Source organism: Typopeltis vanoorti, chromosome 17, assembly GCF_054136105.1.
Source record: "Typopeltis vanoorti isolate ZY-2024b chromosome 17, IOZ_Tvanoo_1.0, whole genome shotgun sequence".
In the NCBI taxonomy this organism is placed as follows: Eukaryota; Metazoa; Arthropoda; class Arachnida; order Uropygi; family Thelyphonidae; genus Typopeltis; species Typopeltis vanoorti.
The window spans coordinates 35,811,870-35,836,833 of record NC_143565.1 but is presented as its reverse complement, the minus strand read 5'-3'; the positions used below and the strand labels follow the sequence as shown (position 1 = coordinate 35,836,833).

The 24,964-nt window shown below is 34.6% G+C and overlaps 1 protein-coding gene across 3 annotated transcripts in view; it reads right to left on the bottom strand.

Annotated features, from left to right (window-relative positions):
- ema (C-type lectin domain containing ema) overlaps nucleotides 1-24,964 on the bottom strand; it is a 335,572-nt gene that overhangs the window by 76,226 nt on the left and 234,382 nt on the right. For all 3 annotated transcript variants that reach the window (XM_090407474.1, XM_090407476.1, XM_090407475.1), the window contains exons 19-20: nucleotides 21,094-21,214; nucleotides 3,738-3,889 (exon numbers count right to left, since the gene is read on the bottom strand). In XM_090407474.1, coding sequence (XP_090263600.1) covers nucleotides 3,738-3,889; nucleotides 21,094-21,214 — 273 coding nt within the window. The remainder of the gene's footprint in view (nucleotides 1-3,737; nucleotides 3,890-21,093; nucleotides 21,215-24,964) is intronic.

Below are 24,964 nucleotides of genomic sequence, written 5' to 3'. Positions count from 1 at the left end.
CTAAAATTTTTATGGCCAATAGGTAAAATAAAACAGATCTGAATGTTCATAGAGTTTTCATTTATTATTATTATAATAAAGAAGCATTTACTCTTACACAAATATAAAGAAATTAAACTAAAGCCAAGTAATTTATTAATGAGAAGTGTGATACTGTTGTTTGTTAACTAGAAACTTCGGTTTGGAGGAAAAGATGATAACTTTATTCTTAAATCTGGTTTGACTTCCAATCGGCTTCTATATTTATTTTTTAGAAAAACCAGTGTTGAAAAGCCTGTTTCACACTTATAGGTTGTGACAAAATGCATTAGAAAATTCTATCGCTTTTTCTGCTAAAACTGAGTACTCCTGACAGCAAGACAGCCAAAAATCCATCAGTGGTATTGTGATGACGATGTCTTTGAGTGTCGTATCACACGACAGTTCAATTATAGATTCAATATATGAATCTCGCAATTCTGTCTCAGATTCTGCGTTCACTGTAAAAGGGGTCCTTATCCATGCTTTGTTGCTGTTGATTGGGGGGGGGGGGGGGATATTCCTTCAGACTTACCTGCAGTCAGTCCTAGCATATGTTCCTTGAAATGGTGACATGGACGGAGCATGTTTATTGTCTATTAATCAAATTACTTATTCATTAGTCTTGATTAAATGCTATTTACTTGTATTTTAGAGTTTCATGAAAAAAAGAAAACCCAAAAACGAAACACCTAGGTTTTCAAGAGTTTTTTTAGGCGACCCTGCATTCAGCTTTCATGACCCATCATTTGGAAAACACTGCAATAGCATATAGACAGATGAAAACTGAGTTCTAACAATTGCCTGTTTTCTTTTATTAAATCTGAAGATCATACTATAATTATAAAATTGTCAAATTGCTATATACATAAATAGATTCACTAGACAAAAACCCAACTGATTCTAATAAATAATAGAAGAATTAAATAGTTTACAGTATCAAGATAGTTTAAAAATACTAATTTTTCATGAAAATTCTACCAAAATAATTGAAACTGAACTCCTGAAAATGCTGACAGATTTGCAAAAAAAAAAGCCTAATGTAGAAAGATCATATGAGCTCCTGGTTGATCTGCAACATGCAAGATATACAAGCAACAGCATTTTCCAAACCATTTAGTTTGTTTAGATGTTTTCAATAAAAGATATAAAAAATAAATGAAAATAAAGATTTGGTAATCATAAACGTGCTGAAATATTTTTCCCTTTTTTGTTTTGCATTTATTTTTGCTCTCATGACTCCTTCCCTCATAAGATCCTTAACTCACCATCTTTTTCCTCCTTCATGCACTGTTCTTTTCCTTCAAGTACAAAAGGTCACTCACTTCAAAGTGACTTGTTTTTAATGTTTATGCTTGATTTAAGTTCCCATTTTGCTTACTTCCCAAATTACTAATTTTATGATTAAATTTTTTTAATTTCAAAACTGATACATAAATTGTTCCACCTCTATTTGAATAATCAAATGGATTATCAAAAGGATTTTTTTTAAACATGGTTTATTAATCTTACACCCTTATTTTTATTTCTGTTACTAGTAGAAAATAAATAAAACAGAAGATAGCACAAACAAAACCAAGTAAAAATTAAATGATTTAATGTATTATAATTAGCAAAACATGGTGATTTCAGCTCAAGAACATGCTCGCACTGGTCTGTGCATTACACGTTAATTGTAGCTTCACATTTCCGATTCACACCCATACAGCTGACTCGCAATAGTAAACTCATTGGGACCAGGAATAGCTTACTGCAGTGGATAGTTTGATATAAGTACATTATATTTATGGGAATATGGTAAGTACTTTTCATTGTTTGTCATAACACTGTTTGTTATAATGAGAATTTAGAATTTGCTATCGGAACGATTAATCTCTAGTAGTTTGATCATTTGCATTCTAACTATAATTAGTATCATTTTAACACAAAGCATATATATATATATATATATATATTTTTTTTTTAAATATCAGTTTGATCATTTGCATTCTAACTATAATCGGTATCATTTTAACACAAAGCATATATATATATATATATATTTTTTTTTAAATATCAGTTTGATCATTTGCATTCTAACTATAATCGGTATCATTTTAACACAAAGCATATATATATATATATTTTTTTTTTTTAAATATCAGTTTGATCATTTGCATTCTAACTATAATCGGTATCATTTTAACACAAAGCATATATATATATATATTTTTTTTTTTAAATATCAGAACACACTGATGGAGATCATAAATGAACAATGTCTGGTAATACCCACCAAAATTTCTGAATACCTCTGGTTCATAACAGCAGTTCTGCTTGCACAGAAACTTTCCAAACATATGAGCCATGTCTAGAAAGTAAGGTCCATTCAGAATTTACTGCCAAGTAATATATGGAAGAGAGATCGTGCATGCGTTGTAACAGAGTGACTCACTTGCTAGCTGTTGACCGTTTTACTTTTGTTCTGTTATCATTTGTCTACTACAAATAATTTCTAAGTGCTGTGATAAAAAATTCTACCAGTTGCAGGTTCTTGGTGTGATATGGTTTTTGTTCGCTGTGTAAGATTTATGGGCCTAACATAATTAGTGACAGTAAGGTTATGCAATGGTAGTTTGTATAAAGAGCACAACAATGTTCACAACGAAGAACACAGTTGCCAGCCAAGTGTGGTGACAGATGATGCTGAGGAAAGAGTGAACACGGAAATTTGCGAGAATTGTCATTTCACAATTATGGAACTTTTCTTGAATTCTGGGAAGTATCATGCTCAGTCATACATGAAATTGTAAAGAAAAGCTGGAGTATAAGCAACTGCATGCCAGATAGGTTCCAAAAATGATGACCATTGCACATAAACAGCAACAAATGGAATCAGCTCAAAAAAAATTTTGGAGCATTAGGAAAATGAAGGGGATGAACTTTTTTCTAGTATCAGTGTGGCCTTCTTTAAACAAACAACACCATTGCCTAACTTTACTGTCACTCATTACATTAGGCCTGTAAATCTTACACAGTTGTTGGCAAATTTCTGCAGCACTACTGTTTTCTACCAACAAAAGCCATAGCATACCACGAACCTCACAACTGGTGGGATTTCTTTTACCATAGCACTCAAATTATTTGTAGAAGATAAATGATAACAAAATGAAAGTAAAATGATCAACAGCTAGCTAATGAGTCACTATGCTACCATACATGCGTGATCCCCTCTCCCATATCTTATTTGCCGGTGAATTCTGAATAAACATTAATTTCTCACTAATGAGAGGGAAAAGACATAACAGGGCAAATAACTTTTTGTGTTCACAATTTGCAATCCTTTCCTTTAGTGTTACATGGTGATCAGCATTCAGTTTACACAAATTATGGATTCTACAACCATGTTATAAATAATTATTTTAATTTCCCTGACATTTCAAAAGTCGAAATGTCGGGGAAATTAAAATAATTATTTATAACATGGTCGTAGAGTCCATAATTTGTGTAAAATGAAGAATTTGCAATTTTAGATCATTTCATGTAAAGGAAGGGAATGAGGATAAAATCCCAATAGTACAAGAAATTAATACTATGGAGTAGTGGTGACCTAATTAAGGAAGGTGATACACACCACATGTAAGACACTGGAGAATTGCTAATTTATAAAGTCATTATAAACTGTGAAAAATCATAACATTTTTAGAGTTAACTGCAAAATTATTTTTCAACACAGTTACCTGAAGAAAGCCAACAAATTTTGCAACGCCCCATCCTAATCTTTTGGTATCTGGTTCTACTAGAATAAGTTGTAACCTATTAATAACCATGAACCTTCTAATCTTCTGATCATCTTTGGTCACAACTGTACATGCTATTAGATCACTGTTATCTGTAAAAAAAAATAAATTTATGCAATCAGTTTCACTTAAATAACAGTTTGGATTCTTCATTAATTTAGCATTTTCTATAATGAAATTATCAAATTATTGATGTGTACCCTCTAAGGTGTTAAAGGATACACTGATGGTGCTATTTGCATTATTACTAATTTCCTATCAACAATTTTCTGCCAATTAGTCTGTTACTCAATTCAGATTTTATATTTCAGTTTTCTGGAATGTCAAACTGCATGAATCCACTTAGATCTTAACAAGAGTGAAATGCATTAAACACAATAACTTTAAAGAAAATATCACAAACATTTTGTACTGAATGAATAGTAGATCAGTATGTGTGGAATAAACGAGCAATTCAAAGAGACAAGAATACAGGGTAAATACCACAATTATTTAACCAGTGAAATAGTTGCTATATGCTAGAAGCAGTGGTGGCTGGTGACAATAGAAACAGGTGCGGCCAGGGGCCAAAAACAACTTAATTTTTTTTATATTTATATAGTGGGTTCTATTATTGATTTATAGTTATTATTTCTATTACAATAATGTTTAGTCAGAATCCACTGATGCATTGAACTATTAATTTTTTAAAATTGTTAGGACAATGGAAGATAAGAAGTTCATTTTACCGAACATTTGAAATTGCACCGCATTGTTTATATGAATTTTACTGGATTCGTGTTTTTGTATTCGCTCAGAAAGATGTTTTAGGTCTTTACAGCCACTGGGTGTCCACAAGCTCTCGCCACCAAACCAAACACAATACAAAGATTTTTTTTCATCACTCATTTCTTGATTTCTTGTTAAACCAGGTTATATAAAATGTTTTTTTTACCATCTTGTTGAGTAATACGCACATCTCTGGGTTGGTATGCACCAAGTCTTTTGATTTCCAATTTTTCTTCTAGACTTAATAACAAGAAAGGTTTTTCCAATAAACTATCGATTTTGTTCATAGTCAAAATGTATTGTTTATGGATGTAATAAAAATGTAAACTTTAAAATAAATTATAACAAAAAATAACAATAATTAAACACACTAAAAACAATAAAAGAAATCAACAATGAGAATAAATAATAAGACAATGAAAGAATCGCGTGCTATTTACGTACAACTGCAGTGATTGGGCCAGACTAACCAGGCCCAAAAATAAGCGTTGTGCCCGGTAAACAAACACGATTGCTAGTGCACGTGCCTCATACGTGCCCTGTGTTCTACCAGGCATGGTTGGCCCCAGAGACTGTACTAAGTTGCATTATACAATATTGCCACAAAATACTACAGTAATTTTTTTATTAAACAATAAAACGTGTTGGAAATAGATCAAAAAATAATAATTACAAGAAACATTTTTTAAAACTACAATTATTGGGCTAGTTATACAAATATAGGTGAGGCTCGACCCCTATAGACAAGCCACCCCTGGCTAGAAGGATCATATTTAAAAAAAAAAAAAATTAAATATAAATAACAATTATTTTTGATATTTACACAAGATGAGAATCTCCTAAATTTTAGAAGAGAGGAGAAATCATTCAGAATTGAATTAGGCTGATGTAAAAGGGCTTTACAACCTTCTTTGAGGAGATGTTCATATTTAAAACTGCTTCTATACAGAATGCAAGCCTCATTCCAAAGGATGTTGTGTTTGATATCAATAGTATGTTGTGCAAGACCATAAAAGGGAAAGTTTAAAGTTTCATAGATGGTAGGAGATTAGAAATTTTGTTGATAAGAAAATATTTTTGGATTACAAGGTGAAACTTCAAGATTCTACCCATAGGTTCAGAGATGTCTGAAATATATGGTATTGGTACCCTGTGTTCTAGTGATGTATCTTTTGGCATAGGAAAGTAAAATCAATTATCCGTTGAATCTGATAAGGGTTAATATTTTAATAAGTATGTAATTTAAGATGAATGACTAACTGTGAGGAATGTGGCTAGCTTAGAGTAATCAACACCTTATTTCTTATTAATAAGTATATTTAATTAAATTGCTATATTACTGTATTTACTTATATATCGTCCCACCCATGTCACACCCCATTCAACTGTTGAAGGTCAGACAAAAAATTTTGAAATGACAAACATTTGGTAGAATTATAAGGAGTATTTCTGATGCTAATTTCCTTCAGGAAGATTTCAATATACTTTTAACTTGGACAAATGAGTAAGGTTGTAGCCTTCATATTAGATGTTACACACTGGAATGTAGAGATACAAGGCTGTATACTATTTGAATGAGCTTTGGAAATGGATGAGATTCAAAAATCTGGAATAATGATTGACAGTGAATTGAAGTTTAAAGGACACACTGAAAGTACTGCAATACCTACACATCACATTAACGATACAGAGTATACTGATATCATCAACTACTGTTTAGTTGAAACTTAGTGAAAGAAGTGTATATGAAGTAAGTAAAGAAATATATGGGCAAAAAGGAAATAAGTTATGCTGCTAAATTTAAGTTGAAAATTTATACACTATATAAACTAAATGAAAAATGAATGGCTGCACAAAATGTCAGCATGAACCTGAAATTTATACATACCTGGCATGGAAGTGTATGTATTATATGCAGTCAAAAGATTCTAGAAAAAAAAAAGTTACAATGCAGTTTATCATGAAGCCAGGCAGCATGTATTGGAGTGACAGCATGAATGTGAGCTTAGAGATAAGTCATTGTTTTGATATGAAATTCATAATATTTTTGATAATGTGCATGACCGTGATTTAGTGCTTTATTTTATTTTTTTCTGATATACTGCATATGATACATAAATGGTTATTCATGATGTTGATGAGAACAAGAACAATGGTGGCCAAGACTTTGTTGTGTGTGTGTGTGTGTGTGTGTGTGTGTGTGTGTGGCGGGGGAGGATATGGGAGATTTTTGTAGAGAGAGAGTGTGTGCACTCCCATCTGCTATGTATTCAATGTCAAGAGAAAATAGATTGCAATATGTGAGAGAGAGAGAGTCACAGATGTTTATGAGCAGGATATGCTAGATTTGTCAGAAGTGAGAAAATGAAATTGGGGAAGTTAATGCTGAAAGCCATGAAACTGAAAGTGTTGTAGTGAATGGAGTTGCAAGTTTAAACAATAGTGAAAGATTATGCCATCAAAAGATGGTAGGCATCCAGTGATTATTGATAATGTACGGGGATTCAATTATAAAAGTTATGATAAATCAGAACTTGTTTTTGTCAGTGAACCAGGGTGAACAGTGAAAGTCAGATACTGGAACAAACCACAACTCAACATCAGAGATCAAGATTGGCACATCAAAATAAGAACCATCAATGGAAAAGTAATGGAACTACCAGCAAAATTGGATAAGTACCAGATCAGCATAATAGGTATTACCAAAAAAAAAAAAAAAAATAGGTGAGATCTTTCTAAGCAACAAATACAAGTTGTTATATTCAGGAAATAACAATCAGGTAAAAGAAGTAGTAGCAATAGTATTAAACACTAAATATGAAGCTAATCTTCTTGAATGGCAGACAATATCAAGTAGTGATGTAGGCTAATATCAGAATGAGGAACAGGACAATGAGACTTATTTGTACCTATGGTCTCACAGAAGGTTCTTCCAAGAAAGAAAGAAAGAAATGGAGGAATTTTTTGAAGCATTAGAATAGGCAGCTAGCACAATGAAAAAAGGAAAAGTTGGTCTTTGTTGCAGATCTAAACAGCAGAGTAGGAAATGATTACTAGACATATGAGAATGTTTTGGGAAAATCTGAAGAAAAGATCAAAGCTAATAATAATGGAAAATACCCACTATATTTCTGCTCAGGACATGGACTAGTTATTACTAACACCATGTTCCAACATAAAAATGTGCACAAATTCACATGGAGAGAAGGTGCAAGGAATAAGAAAAGTGACATTGACTACGTAATTGTTAACAGTGATGTTTTCCCACTGGTTCAGGGCAAAAGAGTATACAGAGGATTTAAAATAGGAAGTGATCGCTATTTAGTGTTGAGCAGAATAAAATTATATTGAAAAGAAGGGTGTGTAAGAAAGTTTTGAAACAAATCAAAGTTGAACAACTATATGAAGTACAGACTCAAACACAAACATCATTTGAGAAAAAAAATGAGTTTGAAAACAAGAACCAAACCTTGGAGATTCAGTGGCAAACCCTGAAGAAAACATTGATTCATCCAGAGAGGAATGTGGTGAGATTGTATGTAAGGATAGAATATGAATTTGTTCTGATTAATATCAGAACTCCATGGTGGACTCAGGAAGTTAAAGAGGCAGTCAAGGAAAAGAAGAAAGTATGTCAAAAGTTTCTGACAAGTAAGTTAGCTTGGGCTTTTAGGGAATACAGAGAAAAATGTAAGAAAGCAAAGCAACATATAAAATTAATTAAACAAAAGTCATGGGAAGACTTTGATAAAAACATAGAAAACAAATATCAGGAAGGTAGTAAAATATTCCAGAGGGTATTGAAAAAGTTCAATAATGGAGGAAAGAGTACTGTAAAAGGAATTAGAGATGATAAAGGGGACATCAAAACTGAGGATAAAGAGTAATATGGAGTAATTAATTTGAAAGATTGCTAAATGAAACAAGCAGTAACAGCATGGTAATAGAAAATATTCAATAGGAATGCCATCTGGCATATATCTGTACTTGAAGTAGAAAAAACTATCACAAACCTGAAATGTGGAAAGGTAGATGATAAACATGATATCAAAATTGGAGATGTTAATGTCAGTTCTTTACTTTATGTAGATGATGTTGTACTCCTAAATAAATCCAACTCTGCAAAATTCTCTGACCAAATTGAATAAAACTGCAGTAATAAATTTGGTATGAAAATCAGCATTAAAAAAGACAAAAACAATGAAACTAGGTAGAAACATTGAAGACATCAACTGGTATCCTGAATGGAGAACCTATAGAACAAGTAAAACATTTCAGCTATTTAAATATAAATTGTTGATAGGAAGTTAGTAATGATGGAACTTTTCATGTAGTACTATCCTAAGATCCTGTACACCCCCTGAGGGTATGTGTCAGGAATGTGATTATGATGATAAATGAGCACTAGGTTAGTACTAGGCACAAATAATCTGGATGAGGTTGCTAAGGAAAGTAAAAGATAACAGTGTAGTATGAAAAGCAGTCAGTGTGTTACCAAGTTGTAATAGTGATGCTAATGGAGATGGATGAAGGGAAAGGAATTAATTTTGTGAATGTGTGGGATAAATTTGATTGATGGATGGTGGCCTTTTCATTTATTTATTTTTAATGGCACAAAGACATCAAAGGTCATACTTAGCCAGGACATAGGGTACAATTGTACATATGGTAAATGGTTAGTAGGACAATCACAAACATCCAAGCCTTTTTTGCACAATTCAAACCCACAGCCTCTTGGTTAAGAGTGGATATGGTAGCCACTCAGCCAACCAGGCTGGCAGATGGAGCTGTATAAAAGAGATGGGCTAATTTTGAAATAGATTTGGTGCGAGTCAGCTGAGAAAGCAAGGGGTGGAAGAGGTGACATGGAGGAACAGATAAGAGAAGGAAAACAAGACAAACAGGGGAGGTTGGGATAGATAGATAGAGAGACTGCATGAGAAAAGTGGATGATGGATACACAAGTGTATGCATGCGGTACAACAAAGGATTGAGATGACCAAGGATGTGGGAAAAACAAACCTGTCTGAGGAGAAGTGTAAGATCAGTGGGGTGATAGAGAAAAGCAGTCAAAGAGAGCAGTGGGGAGAGAAGTCACATCTGAGGAGTGGGGTTGGAGAAGCTTGTTATAGAACTAGAAATAAGCTAGTATATGTTTACAAATGCCAGAAGCATTCAAAATAAAGGAAATGAAATTGTAGCATTAACAGAGTACATTTGCCCCAAAACTATTAGAATAATTAAGACATGGTTAGATGTGAATAACATTCTGACAGGAAAAGAGATGGATGGATATGATCTTCATGAGGCTAGGTAAGAAAGAAGGATAGGAGGAGTGCTGCTGATGGTAGCAGAGGAATTATTCCAATTTCAAGTCGAGATAAAAGAAGTGAACAGTGGTAGTGGTTTTGAAGCAGTATGTTGTGAGGTGAACAGAATGAAATATCTAGTTGGATGTTGCTATAGATCTGGTAAATGGATGGCAGTGGCAGTGAGAATGAAATGTATAGGCAAATCAGTCTAGCTAATAAGAAAAAGCTGATCATTATGGTGATTTTAAATATGGTAATACAGACTGAAATGAAGAGGTAGCATCTGAAGGCAAAGAGAATTAATTTCTTGAGTTTTTGAGGGACAACTACCTTAGGCAGTATGTAAAAGAGGGTACACAGGGATCGGGGGGGGGGGGGGTCTTGGATTCGATTATCTCATTAGAGGAAGTTATTGTAAATGAGGTATTGAATCTCACTCCAGTTGGTGAGTGACCATGAGGTGATTATTGGAGTGGTGGCCAGCCATATGATGGCTTCTGTGAGAAAGCGATATATATATATATATATATATATATATATATGGGGAACAATAAAGCTGATAATTATGACAAACTCAGGAGGCAGCTTGCAGTTATATCATGGAATGAAGAATTAGAAGGAAAGGAGATGAATGCTGTATGATACCTGTTCAGGAACTGTCTGGCAGACAATGTCTGAATGCATTCCAAATAAGGTGGGTGTGAAATGAATGAAGAGGTGTCATATGCATATGGAGGCATGCATAAGACAAGTGGTGTAATTGGTTGCATGAGGAATACAAAGAGCAAGAAAGAGAGGAAACTCCCTTGGTAAGGATAGCAAAAATGTAGTATGAGCAGCAGTAAGCTAATCAGGCCAAAAGGAATCCTAGAGATTTTTTTTTTTTTTTTTTTTTTTTTTTTTTTAAATAAGTGGCCAGTAAAAGAAAGAATGATTATGGAAGGATGATATTGGTTGGAGAGAAAGCAGAATGTAAATTGTTCCATTTCATAAAGGAAATGAAAAGTCTAAGGCTTTTGAATTACAAGCCAATCTGCTTGTCTGGAGTTGTGGTAAAGGCATTATAGATGCTAGCAAAAACAAGGATCAGAATTAGGTTGATGACAACACCATTCTCTTTGATGGACAGCATAGGTTTGCTAAAGGAAGATCATGTTTTAGCAATCTATTTACTTACTATAACAAGTGCATTGGACAAAGGGGAAGCATACACAATGGTATATATAGATTTTGCTAAAGCCTTTGACAGATTGTGACATAAGAGAATTAAATTAAACTAAATGGAGTTGGATAGTAGATTAGTACACTGGATTGTTGACTGGCCACCTGATGGATATCAACAAGTTGTATATGGGGAAGCAATATCCCAGAAGAGTCAAGTCACCAGTGATGTGCCTCAAACGACATTGGGAATGGCTTGAATGGTGATATACAGTTATTTATATATCAAAAAGATGATTCAAAGTTGGGAAGAATTATGAGGAGTACAATGGATGTTGTAGTGCCTGCAAGTGGACTTGAATAGACATTTCTGGATGGTCAAATTAGTGGGGTTGTTTTACACAGCTAAGTGTAAGGTTTTCAAGTTTGGGAAGCACAGATGGGATGCAGAGTATAAGATTAGTGAGAATGCCTTAGAGAAGGTGGAGGAGATGGGGGATCTAGAGGTGTTGGTGAATAAGGACCTCACATTTTGGGGACATTTTGTTACAACTGTGAGGACAGTGCATTATGAGAATAATGTGGAAAACACTAACATGGAGGAGTAAAAATGTTATGATTTCATTGTATAAGGTTTGATCATACTGCATGTGGATTACTGTGCAAAGATTTGGTCGCTGGGTTTTCAAAATGATAAAAGATATGTTAAAATGAGTTCAGAGACGATTGAATAAGGTAGTTTCTAGTCACTAGAATGCAGAGTATGAAGGCAGATTGAGGAAATGCAAATTGCCGTCTAGTGGACAGAGGGGAACATAATAGAGACATAAGTTGGTAAGAGGGATTATTATCAGATTAATGTAGATCATATTTTTCATAGATAAGAATAGAGACAGGTGGAGAACAAGAGACAATCCCTGGAGGCTGTATAAGGAGGGTGTGAGTGGGGTTGCATGGAGAGTTGTGGATGATTGACATAACAGTACGATGAGCTGTGTGTGTGTGTGTGTGTGTGTGTGTGTGTGTGTGTGTGATGGATGACCTCGTGGAATAAGTCACTGACTCCATAGAGGTCTAATAATAAAACTAAGAGAACTCCATAGGAGTAAATTTACTCTAAAGAGTAAATACTTCAGAGCTGAGGATGCATTATTCCAGTAGAGACATTACAAAGTCTAAGCTACTAATGAAATACTTCAAATTGAAAATCACTAGCAGAGATAATCAAAACCAAAAGTTAAATAGTGCTGTGGTTAGATTTATTTCATTCATGCATGCAACCCTTCCTATCATCTCCAAAAGCTGCCAGAGGAATACAAGAACAAAATTGTCATTTCACTTACATATCCTTAAATCATTAGTTATTAAAGCTGTTTATCTGCTCTCTCAAATCTGCGACAATCAAAAACACTGAATAAAATAACAAAAAAAATACAACACATGAAATTTAATGGCAATAAAGCTGGCTTTAGATGATTAGTTATTTAGTTGATTTATCCTCTTGGGAAATGGAGATCAAATGTTTGAACAATTTATTTTGAAACAATATAAAATGATTAATTATAGAAATTTCATTTCAGGAACCACAAACACAGCTCAAAGCAAAAAGAGACTTATCCTAAATTGCGACCGATTTAGATATATTGAATTGAAAAAATGAGGTTAATAGAAAAAGAAGGAAGGGAAATGTTAATTCCAGTATTTTGAGTTTTGAAAACATTGCCTCATGTTTACACTGCATCAGAAGTTTCCAGATATAGACCTTTTAGAATTTTCTACAAATATCTTTCCCACCCTCATCTTAAGAGTAACTCAGCAACACAATTTTTTGTGTGCATATTCTCTTCAGTCTGATATTGAAAACTGCCATGTTTCATTACTTCTACCATTCTGTTAATCAGAATGGCAGGAAAAAAAGTGATTTTTTTCCATACTGCATGTATGGAAAAAAACAGTCAATAAGTCTTATTGACTATGCTAGTGGTTTCCTACTGTGTAGCACTGCACTATAGAGTGCAACAATGAACTATTATTATGTATTATTTTTTTAATGGCTACTAAGTTTTTTAGGACAAATATTTAGTAGTTTTGACCTAACTATTTAATGAATAAAACTTATTTTTTTAGCCTAGAGGTGATGCAAACTGCAAAAGTTTAGGAACTTCTGGACTATGCTATTTCATTGGAAGTTTTTTCCCACTTGGTTAGACTATAAATTATTATTATTACGTGACACCTCCTGGGAGTCCAAAGACTCATTGAGGGAAGACACCTACTCTACATCTCTCTGTCTCCACAAACTACACCAATGCCATCTATCACCAGCCACCACCACTAGCATTTCCACAGACCATCACAAACATCCATGCCAAAAGCAGGATTCGAACCTGCAGCCATTTAGCTGGAGAGCGGATATGCTAATTGCTCGGCCAACCAGGAGGCAATTATATATTTAGTTTAATTCTTTATCCAAGTGTAAGCAAACAAAGGTTGTGCCTGAAGTATTTTCAGGACTGGGGCAACTCATGGCAAAGGTGGACAAACTTCACATCATTTGCCTTAGTATCCAATTATGCAAAGCACATCTCCTTGCAGACATGTATAATGCTATGTTACGAGAAGGGTCACTACCCAGACTGGTTTCGACCTTTATTGAGGTCTCTTCAGTGGGAGCCAGATCCAGAAGTGATACCAACATTGAAACAATACGGAAGTCATATTTCCATATATGAGTTGCCAAAAAGTGTCACACCTTATTATTAAATTACTCTGGATTAGAGAAAGATGTTGGAAGTTTTTTTTCCCACTTGGTTAGACTATAAATTATATATTTAGTTTAATCCTTTATCCAAGTGTAAGCAAACAAAGTTCACACCTGAAGTATCTTCAGGACTGACCAAGTGGGAAAAACTTCCAACATCTTTCTCTAATCCAGAGTAATTTAATAATAAGGTGTGACACCTTTTGGCAATTTGAATAGGTAAATATGATTCCTGCATTGCTTCAACCTCTGTATCACCTCTTGGTCTGGCTCCCACTGAAGAGACCTCTATAAAGGTCGAAACCGACGTGGTGTCCCTTCCCATAATGTACAGAATTATACATGTCTGCAAGGAGATGTGCTTTGCATTATGGGACACTAAGGCAAGTGATGTGAAGTTCGGTCACCTTTGCCATGAGTTGCCCCAGTCCTGAAGATACTTCAGGAGCAAACTTTCTTTGCTTACATATGGATAAAGGATTAAACTAAATATATAATTTATGCTATTTTAAATATCTCCACATTTCACAATATACAGGGAATTTAAAATAAGTGATCATTCAGTTTTAAATAGGATAAAAATGAATCAGAATTGAGTAGCGTTCAGAAGTGAAATGCAAATTTTTTTCTCACAAATTTTATGTCAGATGATCTTCACAAATTAAGGGGATGCTTAAGGGTCAAAGCTGAATAACTGAGATGTGACCTCCATAGCCTTTAAAGGAATGTGGAGAACCGATCAGGGCTTCTGACCTAATGTTCAATCCTCACTTTCTCATAGTTCACCCTGTTAGGTATCTACCTGGATACTGAACGAACGAGGCTGAGCTGGCAATTAGGAATTTAGCAGACAAAATTGTATTTGTATTGGCTTAAACCAAAATATAAAATGACGGTACAACATGACAGAATTTTGTGTCAGCTGGGGCACTACCGCCCAGTTAAACAAAGACACCCTCCCGTTGTTTTCCCAAGGGAACCAAGGCAAACAGCTAAAAGTCAGCTACTGGAAAAAAATCCTAAAACACACCCCAACTCAACATCAGAGTTCAAGATTGGTACTGTTAACATAAGAAGCCTGAATGGCAAAGAAATGAAGCTATATGAGGAATTAGATAAGTATCAGATCGACATAATAGGGGGGAACTGAAACAAAAAAAAAAGACAACTGGTAAGATCTTTCTAAGCTATAAATACAAAATGTTATATTCAGACAATTAAGGAAAAGGAGTAGCCATAGTATTCAACACTAAATACATGGCTAATCTTCTTGAATGGCAGGCAGTCTCAAGTAGAGTGATGTGGGTCCCACAGATGGTTCTACTAAGGTAGAAGTGGAGGAATTTAAGGCTTTAGAGAAAGCAATTCACACTATGAAAAATGAAAAGTTGGTCCTTGTTAGGGATCTAAATAGCAGAGTAGGAAATGATTGTCAGACATACAAAAATGTTTTGGGAAAATTTGGAGAAAAAAGCAAAGCTAATAATAATGGGAAAAACCTGTTGTATTTCTGCTTAGGACATGGACTGCTTATTGCAAACACCATGTTCCAACATAAAAATGTAAACAAATTCACATGGAGAGAAGAGGCAAGGAATAAGAAACATCTCATTGACTATGTTACTGTGATGTTTTCTCCCTGGTGCAGGACACCAGAGTGTACAGAGGATTTGAAATTAGAAGTGATCACCATGTAGTCTTGAGCAGGATAAAACTGAATTTCATATTGAAAAGAAGAACATATAACAAAGTTTTAAAGTAAATAAAGATTGAGTAGCACTAAGATTTGAACTGTAGACTAAAATACACAAACATTATTCAAGAAAAAATGAAAGAGTTTGAGAACAGCAGCCAAACCTTGGAGATTCAGTGGCAAGCCTTGAAGAAAACCTTGATTGATTCAGCCAGAGAGGCATGTGGTAAGGTTGTCTGCAAGGATAGAAAAATCAGAACTCCATAGTGGACACAGGAAGTTAAAGAGGCAGTGAAGGAAAAGAAGAAAGCATATCAAAAGTTCCTGGCAAATAAGTCAGCTTGTAAGAAAGCCAAACACTGTGTAAAACTAGCTAAACAAAAGTCATGGGAGGACTTTGGCAAGAACATAGAAAATAAATATCAAGAAGGCAGCAAAATATTCTGGAGGATGTTGAAGCAGCTTAGAAATGGAGGAAAGAGTGCGGTAAAAGAAGTTACAGATGATAAAGGTGACATGAAAACTGGAGAAAAAGATATCCTTGAATTATGGAGTAATTACTTCGAGAAATTGCTAAATGAAACAAGCAGTGATAGCACAGTGGTAAAAAACACTCAACAGGCATACACTCAGGAATACATATCCATACTTGAAGTAGAGAAAGCCATCAAAGGCTTGAAATGTGGAAAGGCAGCAGGAGTAGATGATATTCAACCAGAAATGCTGAAGTATGGTGGTATAAAAGTCTTGCGTGCCTGCACTGCATAGTTCTGAAGGCCTGGAGAGAGGGACGAATTCCCGATGATTGGAGTAGAGCTCTCATAGTATCCATATATAAAATATAAAAAGGGAAAAAAAAATTGAATGTGAGAATCATGGGTACTTCTCTACTGAGCGTTCCTGGTAAAATTTATTTAAGTATACTTGAGAAACAGTTGAGAAGGATTGTAGAAGAAAAGCTTGGTGAAGAACAAGCTGGATTCAGGCCAAATAGAGGCTGTCAGTTGTTGATCTGGAAACAGCATATGACAGGGTGCCAAGAGAGAAGCTATTCAATACACTACAGTTATATAGTGTCAAGGGGGCATTATATCAAGCAATACTTAGTCTTTATTCGAGTTGCAAGTCAGCAGTTAGTATTGAAGGAAGGACAGGAAGATGGTTTAATATTAAATGTAGTGTCAGACAAGGATGTACTTTATCCCCTCTGTTATTCATTATCTATATGGATCACATTATGAAGGAAAGTGGTATTAAACCTGATATCAAAATGAATATATGAGCTCTTTGATTTATGTGGACTACGTTATACTTCTAAATAATTCCACTACATCTGCAAGATTCCCTGACTAAATTGAGTAACTGTTGTTATAGATATGGTATGAAGATCAGCAATAACAAGATGGACAATGAAAATGTTCAGAATCATTGCAAATATCAACTGCATTGTGAATGGAGAACCTATAGAACAAGTGAAACATTTCAGCTACTTAGGCACGATTTTTAGTGAAGATGGTAAATTAAATATGGAAATAGGCAACAGAATCAACAAAGCGGGTATGGTAAGAAGTCAAATGAATAAATTCATATGGAATAAGAGAGAAATTAGTCAGAACACTAAATTAGCTGTGTGTTCAAACCGATTTTAACTTATGGATCTGAGAGCTGGTTCAGAAGTAAAACACTTGACCAAAGACCAGAGGCCACGGATATGAGAGTCCTGAGAAAGATTTGATGCATGAACAGATGGCATCAATGCCAATATCATATTAAAAATGAGAATATTAGGAAAGAACTTTATATTGGCAGCATTCAGGAGTGCATTAGCAGAGTCTAATCTCGGATGGTATGGTCACTTAAACAGAATGAGAGGGAGGAAAGATTAACAAAACAGGTGTTTTCTGCCAGGTTTGCAGGAAAAAGACCCATAGGAATACCAAGATATAGGTGGAATGATACAGTAAAAAGGTGCCTTAGAAGATAGAAATATAAGATCTGATAATGTTGGAATCTTGACAGGTAACAGACTGATGTGGATTTAGAGGAAAATTGTACATAGGAAGTTAGTAATGATGTAAATTTTTCATGTAGTACTATCATACCTGTACACCCTTTGAGGGTACATGGCAGGAACTTGATGATGGTGATCTTGACAATATAAACAAGGATAATTTGGCATTTGAAATATACCAATTAAAATAAACTAACAGAAAACCGACCCAAGAATTACAAAAAAGTGGAGAAATATTTTTTTAAAAAAAACTTAGATTATGAAAAAGAACCAGAGCAAGAAAGCACCAAAGTTGTAAGAATAATAACAATAACAAGGTGAGTCAATTAGAAAAGGGGGGGGGGTAATAATATGGTACAGAAATTCAATCATGAATTTGCAGTTGCCAATGGAGTCACTACTTCAGGCTTCCTAAGGGCAAAAATTAAAGATATAAAAAATGTAATAGAAAAAGAAAATTAAGAGATGATAGTGATGATAAGAAAGAAGATAAGGGGTGATATGAAAGGACTGTTGGAAGAAGTGAGAGCAAACACTGTTGGTTTTTTACCAAAATATGATAGTACAGAATTAAGGATAACAAATGATTTAATGCACAGGCTGTGTAGAAGAAATGGATGCAAGTTTTTGGATGTGTGGAGAGAGTCTGATGGTAGAAAAGACTTGTGCAAGAGGAATAGGCCTGCACTTGAATGGATGGATTTGGTATCAGGAGCATGGAGAAATTATTTATTGCGGTGGGGGGAGGGTGAAACCTAGCACAAAGTCAGGGAAACTAGATCATCATTGAAGAAATGGTGAGAGTGTGTGCTTAAGTTCAGTTGTATGAAAACATGATGAAAATATGAATGTCACTGAGCATGGTTATATATCTGGAAAAGGGGTGGAAATGCATTCTTTGGGTTTAGAATTCAGTGACCAGGTAGTAATTTATGTGTATATACAAATTCCAGGCACATCAGGAAAAATGGGAACCTTTAGGTTAGTCTCATGAATGGATATTTTAGCTAAACTGAAAAGTTTTTTTTTTTTCAAGAAATAAGGTATAGTGATGGGCTCCAATTTCTCATATTATTGCTAACTTGAAACAATTGGAAAAATTCCCATGTTTAATCCAAAACCTTCCCTATGGCTTTGCTATATGAATGATACTTTGAATAAACTGCATGAGCAACTCTAAGTCTTCTTAGAAAAATTTAAGAACCATCACAGAATCAAATTCAGTACAGAACTTGAATCAAATGGAACTATATCTTTCTTAGCTGTCCCTATAAAAAAACGAGAATTAGATGGTTTCTTATCAATCTGTCTTTTGCAAACCTTCCTTCTCAAGTCAGTATATCCATTACACTTCTGCTCCCCACCGCTACCAGAAGTATAGTATTATTAAGTGCCTTCTTTCAACAACTCACATCTGCTCCTCATCCAAACTATTTCAGAAAGATTTCTACAAAGAAATGACTATTCTCAAGAGTTCAACTGATAATAGATATGATTACAAACTTTTTTACTCCAAACTATTGGAAAAGAAGAGATGACTTACGTAGAATCTCCATCCCTTACATTAAAGGCATTTCAGAATGTACCTTACCTTAAAAACTTCAGTATCATTATTCATGCCTATTAATTTAATCAGCGCTGTGCTATTTACAGAAGATAAATTGCCAATGACAACAAGACAGTCATTATTATTAATTTCTTGCTTGCCAGGTAGTTGAACAATTGCACACAGAGAGATTCATGAAGACTGACAGTTGGGTTCTAAGAGCATCAGTACACAAGTAATTGATAAGGAGGAAAAAATTAAAAATATAGAAACCAGACAATCTGTTTTGGAAATTCATATAAGTTGTAAACTAGAACAGTCAGACTTGAGTGGTCATTTTTAAAAATGGATTTTTCTTCTTAAGTAGCTTTTCCAATTGGGAGGTTAGCAATCATGGTATGCCAGAGTGTCCAATCCTCTGCCATTCTTTTCATCTCACAATAGCTCGTTACCCATCCATTTATTTAAATCATCAACCCAAGAAGTTCTTGATCTACCAGATCTTCTTTCCTCTAATTTTCTCTCCAGTATTTCCAGAGGTTCCTACTGATCCTCTTAATATATGTCCTGCCATCTTGCACTTTCTCTTTATAAGGTCTTCCATGAGTGCTTTGATTCCCATTAATTTCAATACTTCTTCATTACCTCATGGATTTTTCAGCAAAGGTAAATCTTATAGCTGATAGATTAATAGTGTGATTAAATGGACAGTACTGGAAATGATAAACTCAATTAGGTATTTGTTGTACTTAAATGTTCAAAAAATGCTAAAAGGGAAAGTTTTCTTCTGTCTCAAGAACACAGAATGAATTAACTTTTGAATGGGTGTTATAGCATTTCAACTGATGAAATTTTTCACTATATCGAAAGTGGGGTGAGAACACAGGGGCATCCATGGAAGTTAAATTTATTTGCAGTCAAGAAAGGATTAAGAGCTAGGTTTTTCGTCCAGAGAGCAGTGAGTGAGGAATAATTTGCCCTTACGGGTAGTGAGTGCATCTAGTGTGAATGAATTCAAGGGTAGATATGATAGCTGGGTTGGGTAATTTACAGCCTCCGTCGAGGAGTCCTTGACTCCCTGGAGGTCTCAGATAATAAGAATAATAATTATTTCTCATTATTTTTTCAGCATCATTATTCAATGATGAATTAATATGATTCAGAAAGTAGTGAAAAAGTAAGACAATTTGTAAAGCACACAAATGAAGAGCCCTGATGTATTTTATTTATAAAACCTTAAGAAAAATTGTTTTCACCAGTAAAAGAGAATCTGTAATTATACTTCATAATCTGAAACCTGAGGTTATATATATAACCTAGTGTGTGTGTGTGTGTGTGTGTGTGTGTGTGTGTGTACACACACACACACACACACTAGGGGAGGGTGCTAATCAAATTTGTGCACACACAGTGCATATTATGTTATTAGGATAACATAATATGCACACACAGTGCATATTATGTTATCCTCTTTACTCCTCTTGAGAGTAAATAGTAGGAATTTGATTATAAAATCTGACATCAGTTGAGGACTGTGTTATTAAATACACAGAGGAAGTGCAGTTTCATTGTGTAGGTATGCCACCAATTACCTGGTACCAGATGATCCAGCACCTACTTTATTCCAGACCAAATTATGAGAACACTTAAGGTGCATTGTGTGTGTGCGTGTGTGCATGCATGCAATGCTAGCTTAATTATTTAATCCTAGCTAGGGCTTCTAAGCAAGGGACAGTTTCCAAAAGTGATCTCAAGAGCAAGCACAAATCCATATGCAGTTGCACCATGTCATTTAATCACTTAAATATTATATGTAAATTAAATGTAAATTAAGTTATAAATTTTGAGTTATAATTAAGATATAATTAGTGGGTCACAGGTAAATGAATGATCATTATTACGCGACCTCCATAGGTTCAACAAAACTACTAATCCAGTAAGGCTCTGGAACCAATGGTGCTGGAATATTGTTGGTGTACCTTAATTCTAAATGATGATTTTTATTTTTAATACTCTGTATAAAACAATAAAGAAAGAAACTTACTCAAATCTAGTACATCATTAACTTTTATGCAAGCAGATGCATTTGTCAATGGTAACTGAGTTTCTGGTTCGCCCTGAAGGGTTAAAGATAAATCTCGAAGAAGAAAGAATACACGAATTGCCTGTAGTATTGAAAAAAATAATAATAATTCAATGTTAATTAACGAGAACTGTAGTTTTTAAGATAGTAACATTCATTTTGAAAATAAAATTTAAAATTACAGCAAATTATACTAAATAAAAAACAAATTTATAATTTATTACTAAAATGACTAACTGCAAAAAAAAAAAAAAAAAAAAAGAAAGATTATATTGCTGATTACAAAGAATGCCTTTAGCTCATTGAAGAATCAAACAGACTAAGGTGGACTACTACTACTACAACTGTATTTGAGAATGTTGTTACTGTTGGCTTGTTCTTTGAAGAGTCTTAGATGTTTCCATGTGCTCCTTGAACTGCTTTGGCTATGTCGATTATTTTGTTTGTATAGAGCTGTTGTTCGCAATTTGGGATTTAGCCGACCAAATTGTATTCTTATTGGCTTAAACAACATGACCAAATTTCATGCCTGCTGGGGCATCAGTTAAACAAGCCCCCCCCCCGCCCCCCCCCCCCCCCCCCATTGTTTTCGCCAGGGGACCAGGGCGAACAGCGAAAAGTCAGCTACCGGAACAAATCTGAAAACACACCCCAACTCAATATCACCAGAGTTAAAGATTGGTACTACAACATAAGAAGCCTGAATGGCAAAGAAATGGAGCTAGATGAGAAATTAGATGAGTACAGATTGACATAATAGTGGTGACTGAAACAAAAAAAGACAAAAACTGGTGAGATCTTTCTGAGCAATAAATACAAAATGTTATATTCAGGCAATGACAATCAAAGAAAAAAGGAGTAGCCATAGTATTCAACACAAAATACGAGGCTAATCTTCTTGAATGTTAAATATCTTCTTAAATATCAGGATCACATTCTGATGTCGGCAAATATCAGAATGAGGAACTGGACAATGAGACTTATTTGTGCCTATGGTCTCACAGAAGGTTCTACTAAGGTAGAAGTGGAGGAATTTTTTGAGGCTTTAGAGAAAGCGACTGACACAATGAAAAAGGAATAGTTGGTCCTTGTTGAGGATCTAAATAGCAGAGTAGGAAATGATAATGGCAAATACCTGTTGGATTTCTGCTCAGGACATAGACTGGTTATTACTAACAACATGTTCCAACATAAAAATGTGCACAAATTCACATGGAGAAAAGAGGCAAGAAATGAGAAACATCTCATTGACTATGTTATTGTTGATAGTGATGTTTTCTCCCTGGTGCAGGACACCAGAGTGCACAGAGTATTTGAAATTGGAAGTGTTCACTATTTAGTCTTGAACAGGATAAAATTGAATTTCATATTGAAAGGAAGAACATGAAAGTTTTAAAGAGAATAAAAGTTGAGAAGCTCTCAGATGTGAACTGTAGACTAAAATACACAACGATGATTGGAAAAAAAAAAATGCAAGAGTTTGAGAACAGGAACCAAACCTTGGTGATTCAGTGACATGCCTTGAAGAAAAACCTGATTAATTCATCCAAAGAGGCATCTGGTGAGGTTGTCTGGAAGGATAGAAAAATCAGAACTCCATGGTGGACACAGGAAGTTAAAGAGGCAAAGGAAAAGAAGAAAGCATATCAAAAGTTCCTGGAAAATAAGTCAGCTTGTGCTCTTAGAGAATACAGACAAATGTAAGAAAGTCAAACACTGTATAAAACTAGCTAAACAAAAGTCATTGGAGGACTTTGGCAAGAACATAGATAATAAATAGCAAGAAGGTGGCAAAATATTTTGGAGGTTGTTCTAGAAACTTAGAAATGGAGGAAAGAGTGTTGTAAAAGGAGTTAGAGATGATAAAGGTGACATGAAAACAGGAGAAAAGATATCCTTCAAGTATGGAGTAATTACTTTGAAAAATTGCTAAATGAAACAAGCAGTGATAGCACAGTGGTAAAAAACATTCAACAGGCATACAGTCAGGAATACATATTCATGCCACCTACTCTGTTTGGGAAAAGAAAATGCGGTAGAGGATTTTTTTACCATTTGATTTTTAAAGGAGAAAAATAAAATATACATCTTTTCAAACCAAAAAGCCATCAAAGGCTTGAAATGTGGAAAGGCATCAGGAGTAGATGATATTCGACCAGAAATGCTGAAGTATGGTAGTATAAAAGTCTTACAGTGGTTGCACTGCATAGTTCAGAAGGCTTGGCTTGGTTATCTCCACCATGTAGATGGTCTCAGAGAGATTGCAGAGAGAATTTCTTTTTCAAGTTTTTCCATGAAAAGGTCTGCACAAGATGGTGATAGTGGGCTTCCCATTGCTAGGCCTTCTAATTGTTGGTATATGGTGTTGTTAAACTTGAAGAAATTAGATTGAAGGCAGTGTCTAAACATCTGTGTGATGTCTAGAGGAAAGATGTCTTGGATGATGTTTATTACCTCTTCTACTGCGATCTCTCCAAAACCATCTACATGGTGGAGATATGTGGATGATATAATCATCATATGGCAAGACAGCTCAGACAACCTTAAATCGTTTGTAGATAAAATCAACTCAATACATAGCAAGATAAAATTCACTCTGGAAGTAGAAAACAACAACCAACTGCATTTTTTAGATATTTTGATAAAAAAACAACCTAATAGTGTCAAATTATCCATTTACAGAAAGCCCACAGATACTGGAAGATATCTTCACTATACTTCAAACCATCACAAGTCATACAAACTGAGTATTATTCACATGTTGAAACATAGAGCCAAAAAGTTTATATCAGAAGAGGAGGATACACAGAATGAACTCTCGCTAATAGCCAATACATTATCACAAAATGGATATCCTCAAAACATCATCAAAAAATATCTATACAATGACAACCCCAGACAAGAAGAATCCCACCGTCAGCACGTTTCTACTGTAGTGATACCTTTCATCAAGTCAATTTCTTATCAAATAGCAAGAATACTAAGAGCCCATAACATCAGTGTGGTCTTCAAACCAACCACCAACATCAGACAAGTTTTAGAATCTCCAAAAGATAAAGTTACGTTCTACAAATATCCAGGAGTATATTACATTCCCTGCTCCTGTGGTCTTGCCTACATCGGGCAAACTTCACGAAGTTTAGAAATTAGACAAAAAGAACATGTTGGTGATGTAAACCACAACAGAAGCATCTCTTCAGGCTTAGCACATCATTTCTGCACGTCTAACCACACGATAGATTGGCAAAACAGCTCCATGCCATATCTAGATGACGACTACAGGCATCGTGTATTTAAGGAAGCCACAATAGTACTAACAACCGGTGGAAACCTCAACAGAAATCAGGGTATAATTCTAAACAGTTCGTGGAAAAACTTGATCCTCTCTCTCAATCAATCTGAACTACAGCTAGCCAGTAATCACATTACAAGTCTAAAAAAAGCACGCATGCGTGATAATGAATAAGAACAATAAGCCATCTCTGTCACGCGAAACGTGTAACCATAGATACTAGTTTGTTTTACAACGTTTTTTATGTTCCTTTTAATCTGCATTTACTTTCACATCTTCGTAATGCCTTGAAAAAGCCAGACAGTTTGCTGGCGAAACTGGTAGGTTTTAATAAACGTTTATTGTAAAATACTGGTCTGTATTAATAAAATTGTATTTCTGTGGATCAAATAACTTATAGGATACATATTATATCACAAATCTAAATTATTAATTCATATAAAAATTGGATATTAAAGATCCACTTCGAAACAGCTGTTAGGCTAGTGTTAGGTCTTTATCAAATATACAGATTTGGACAGTGCTCGTGTTCTTTTAAGA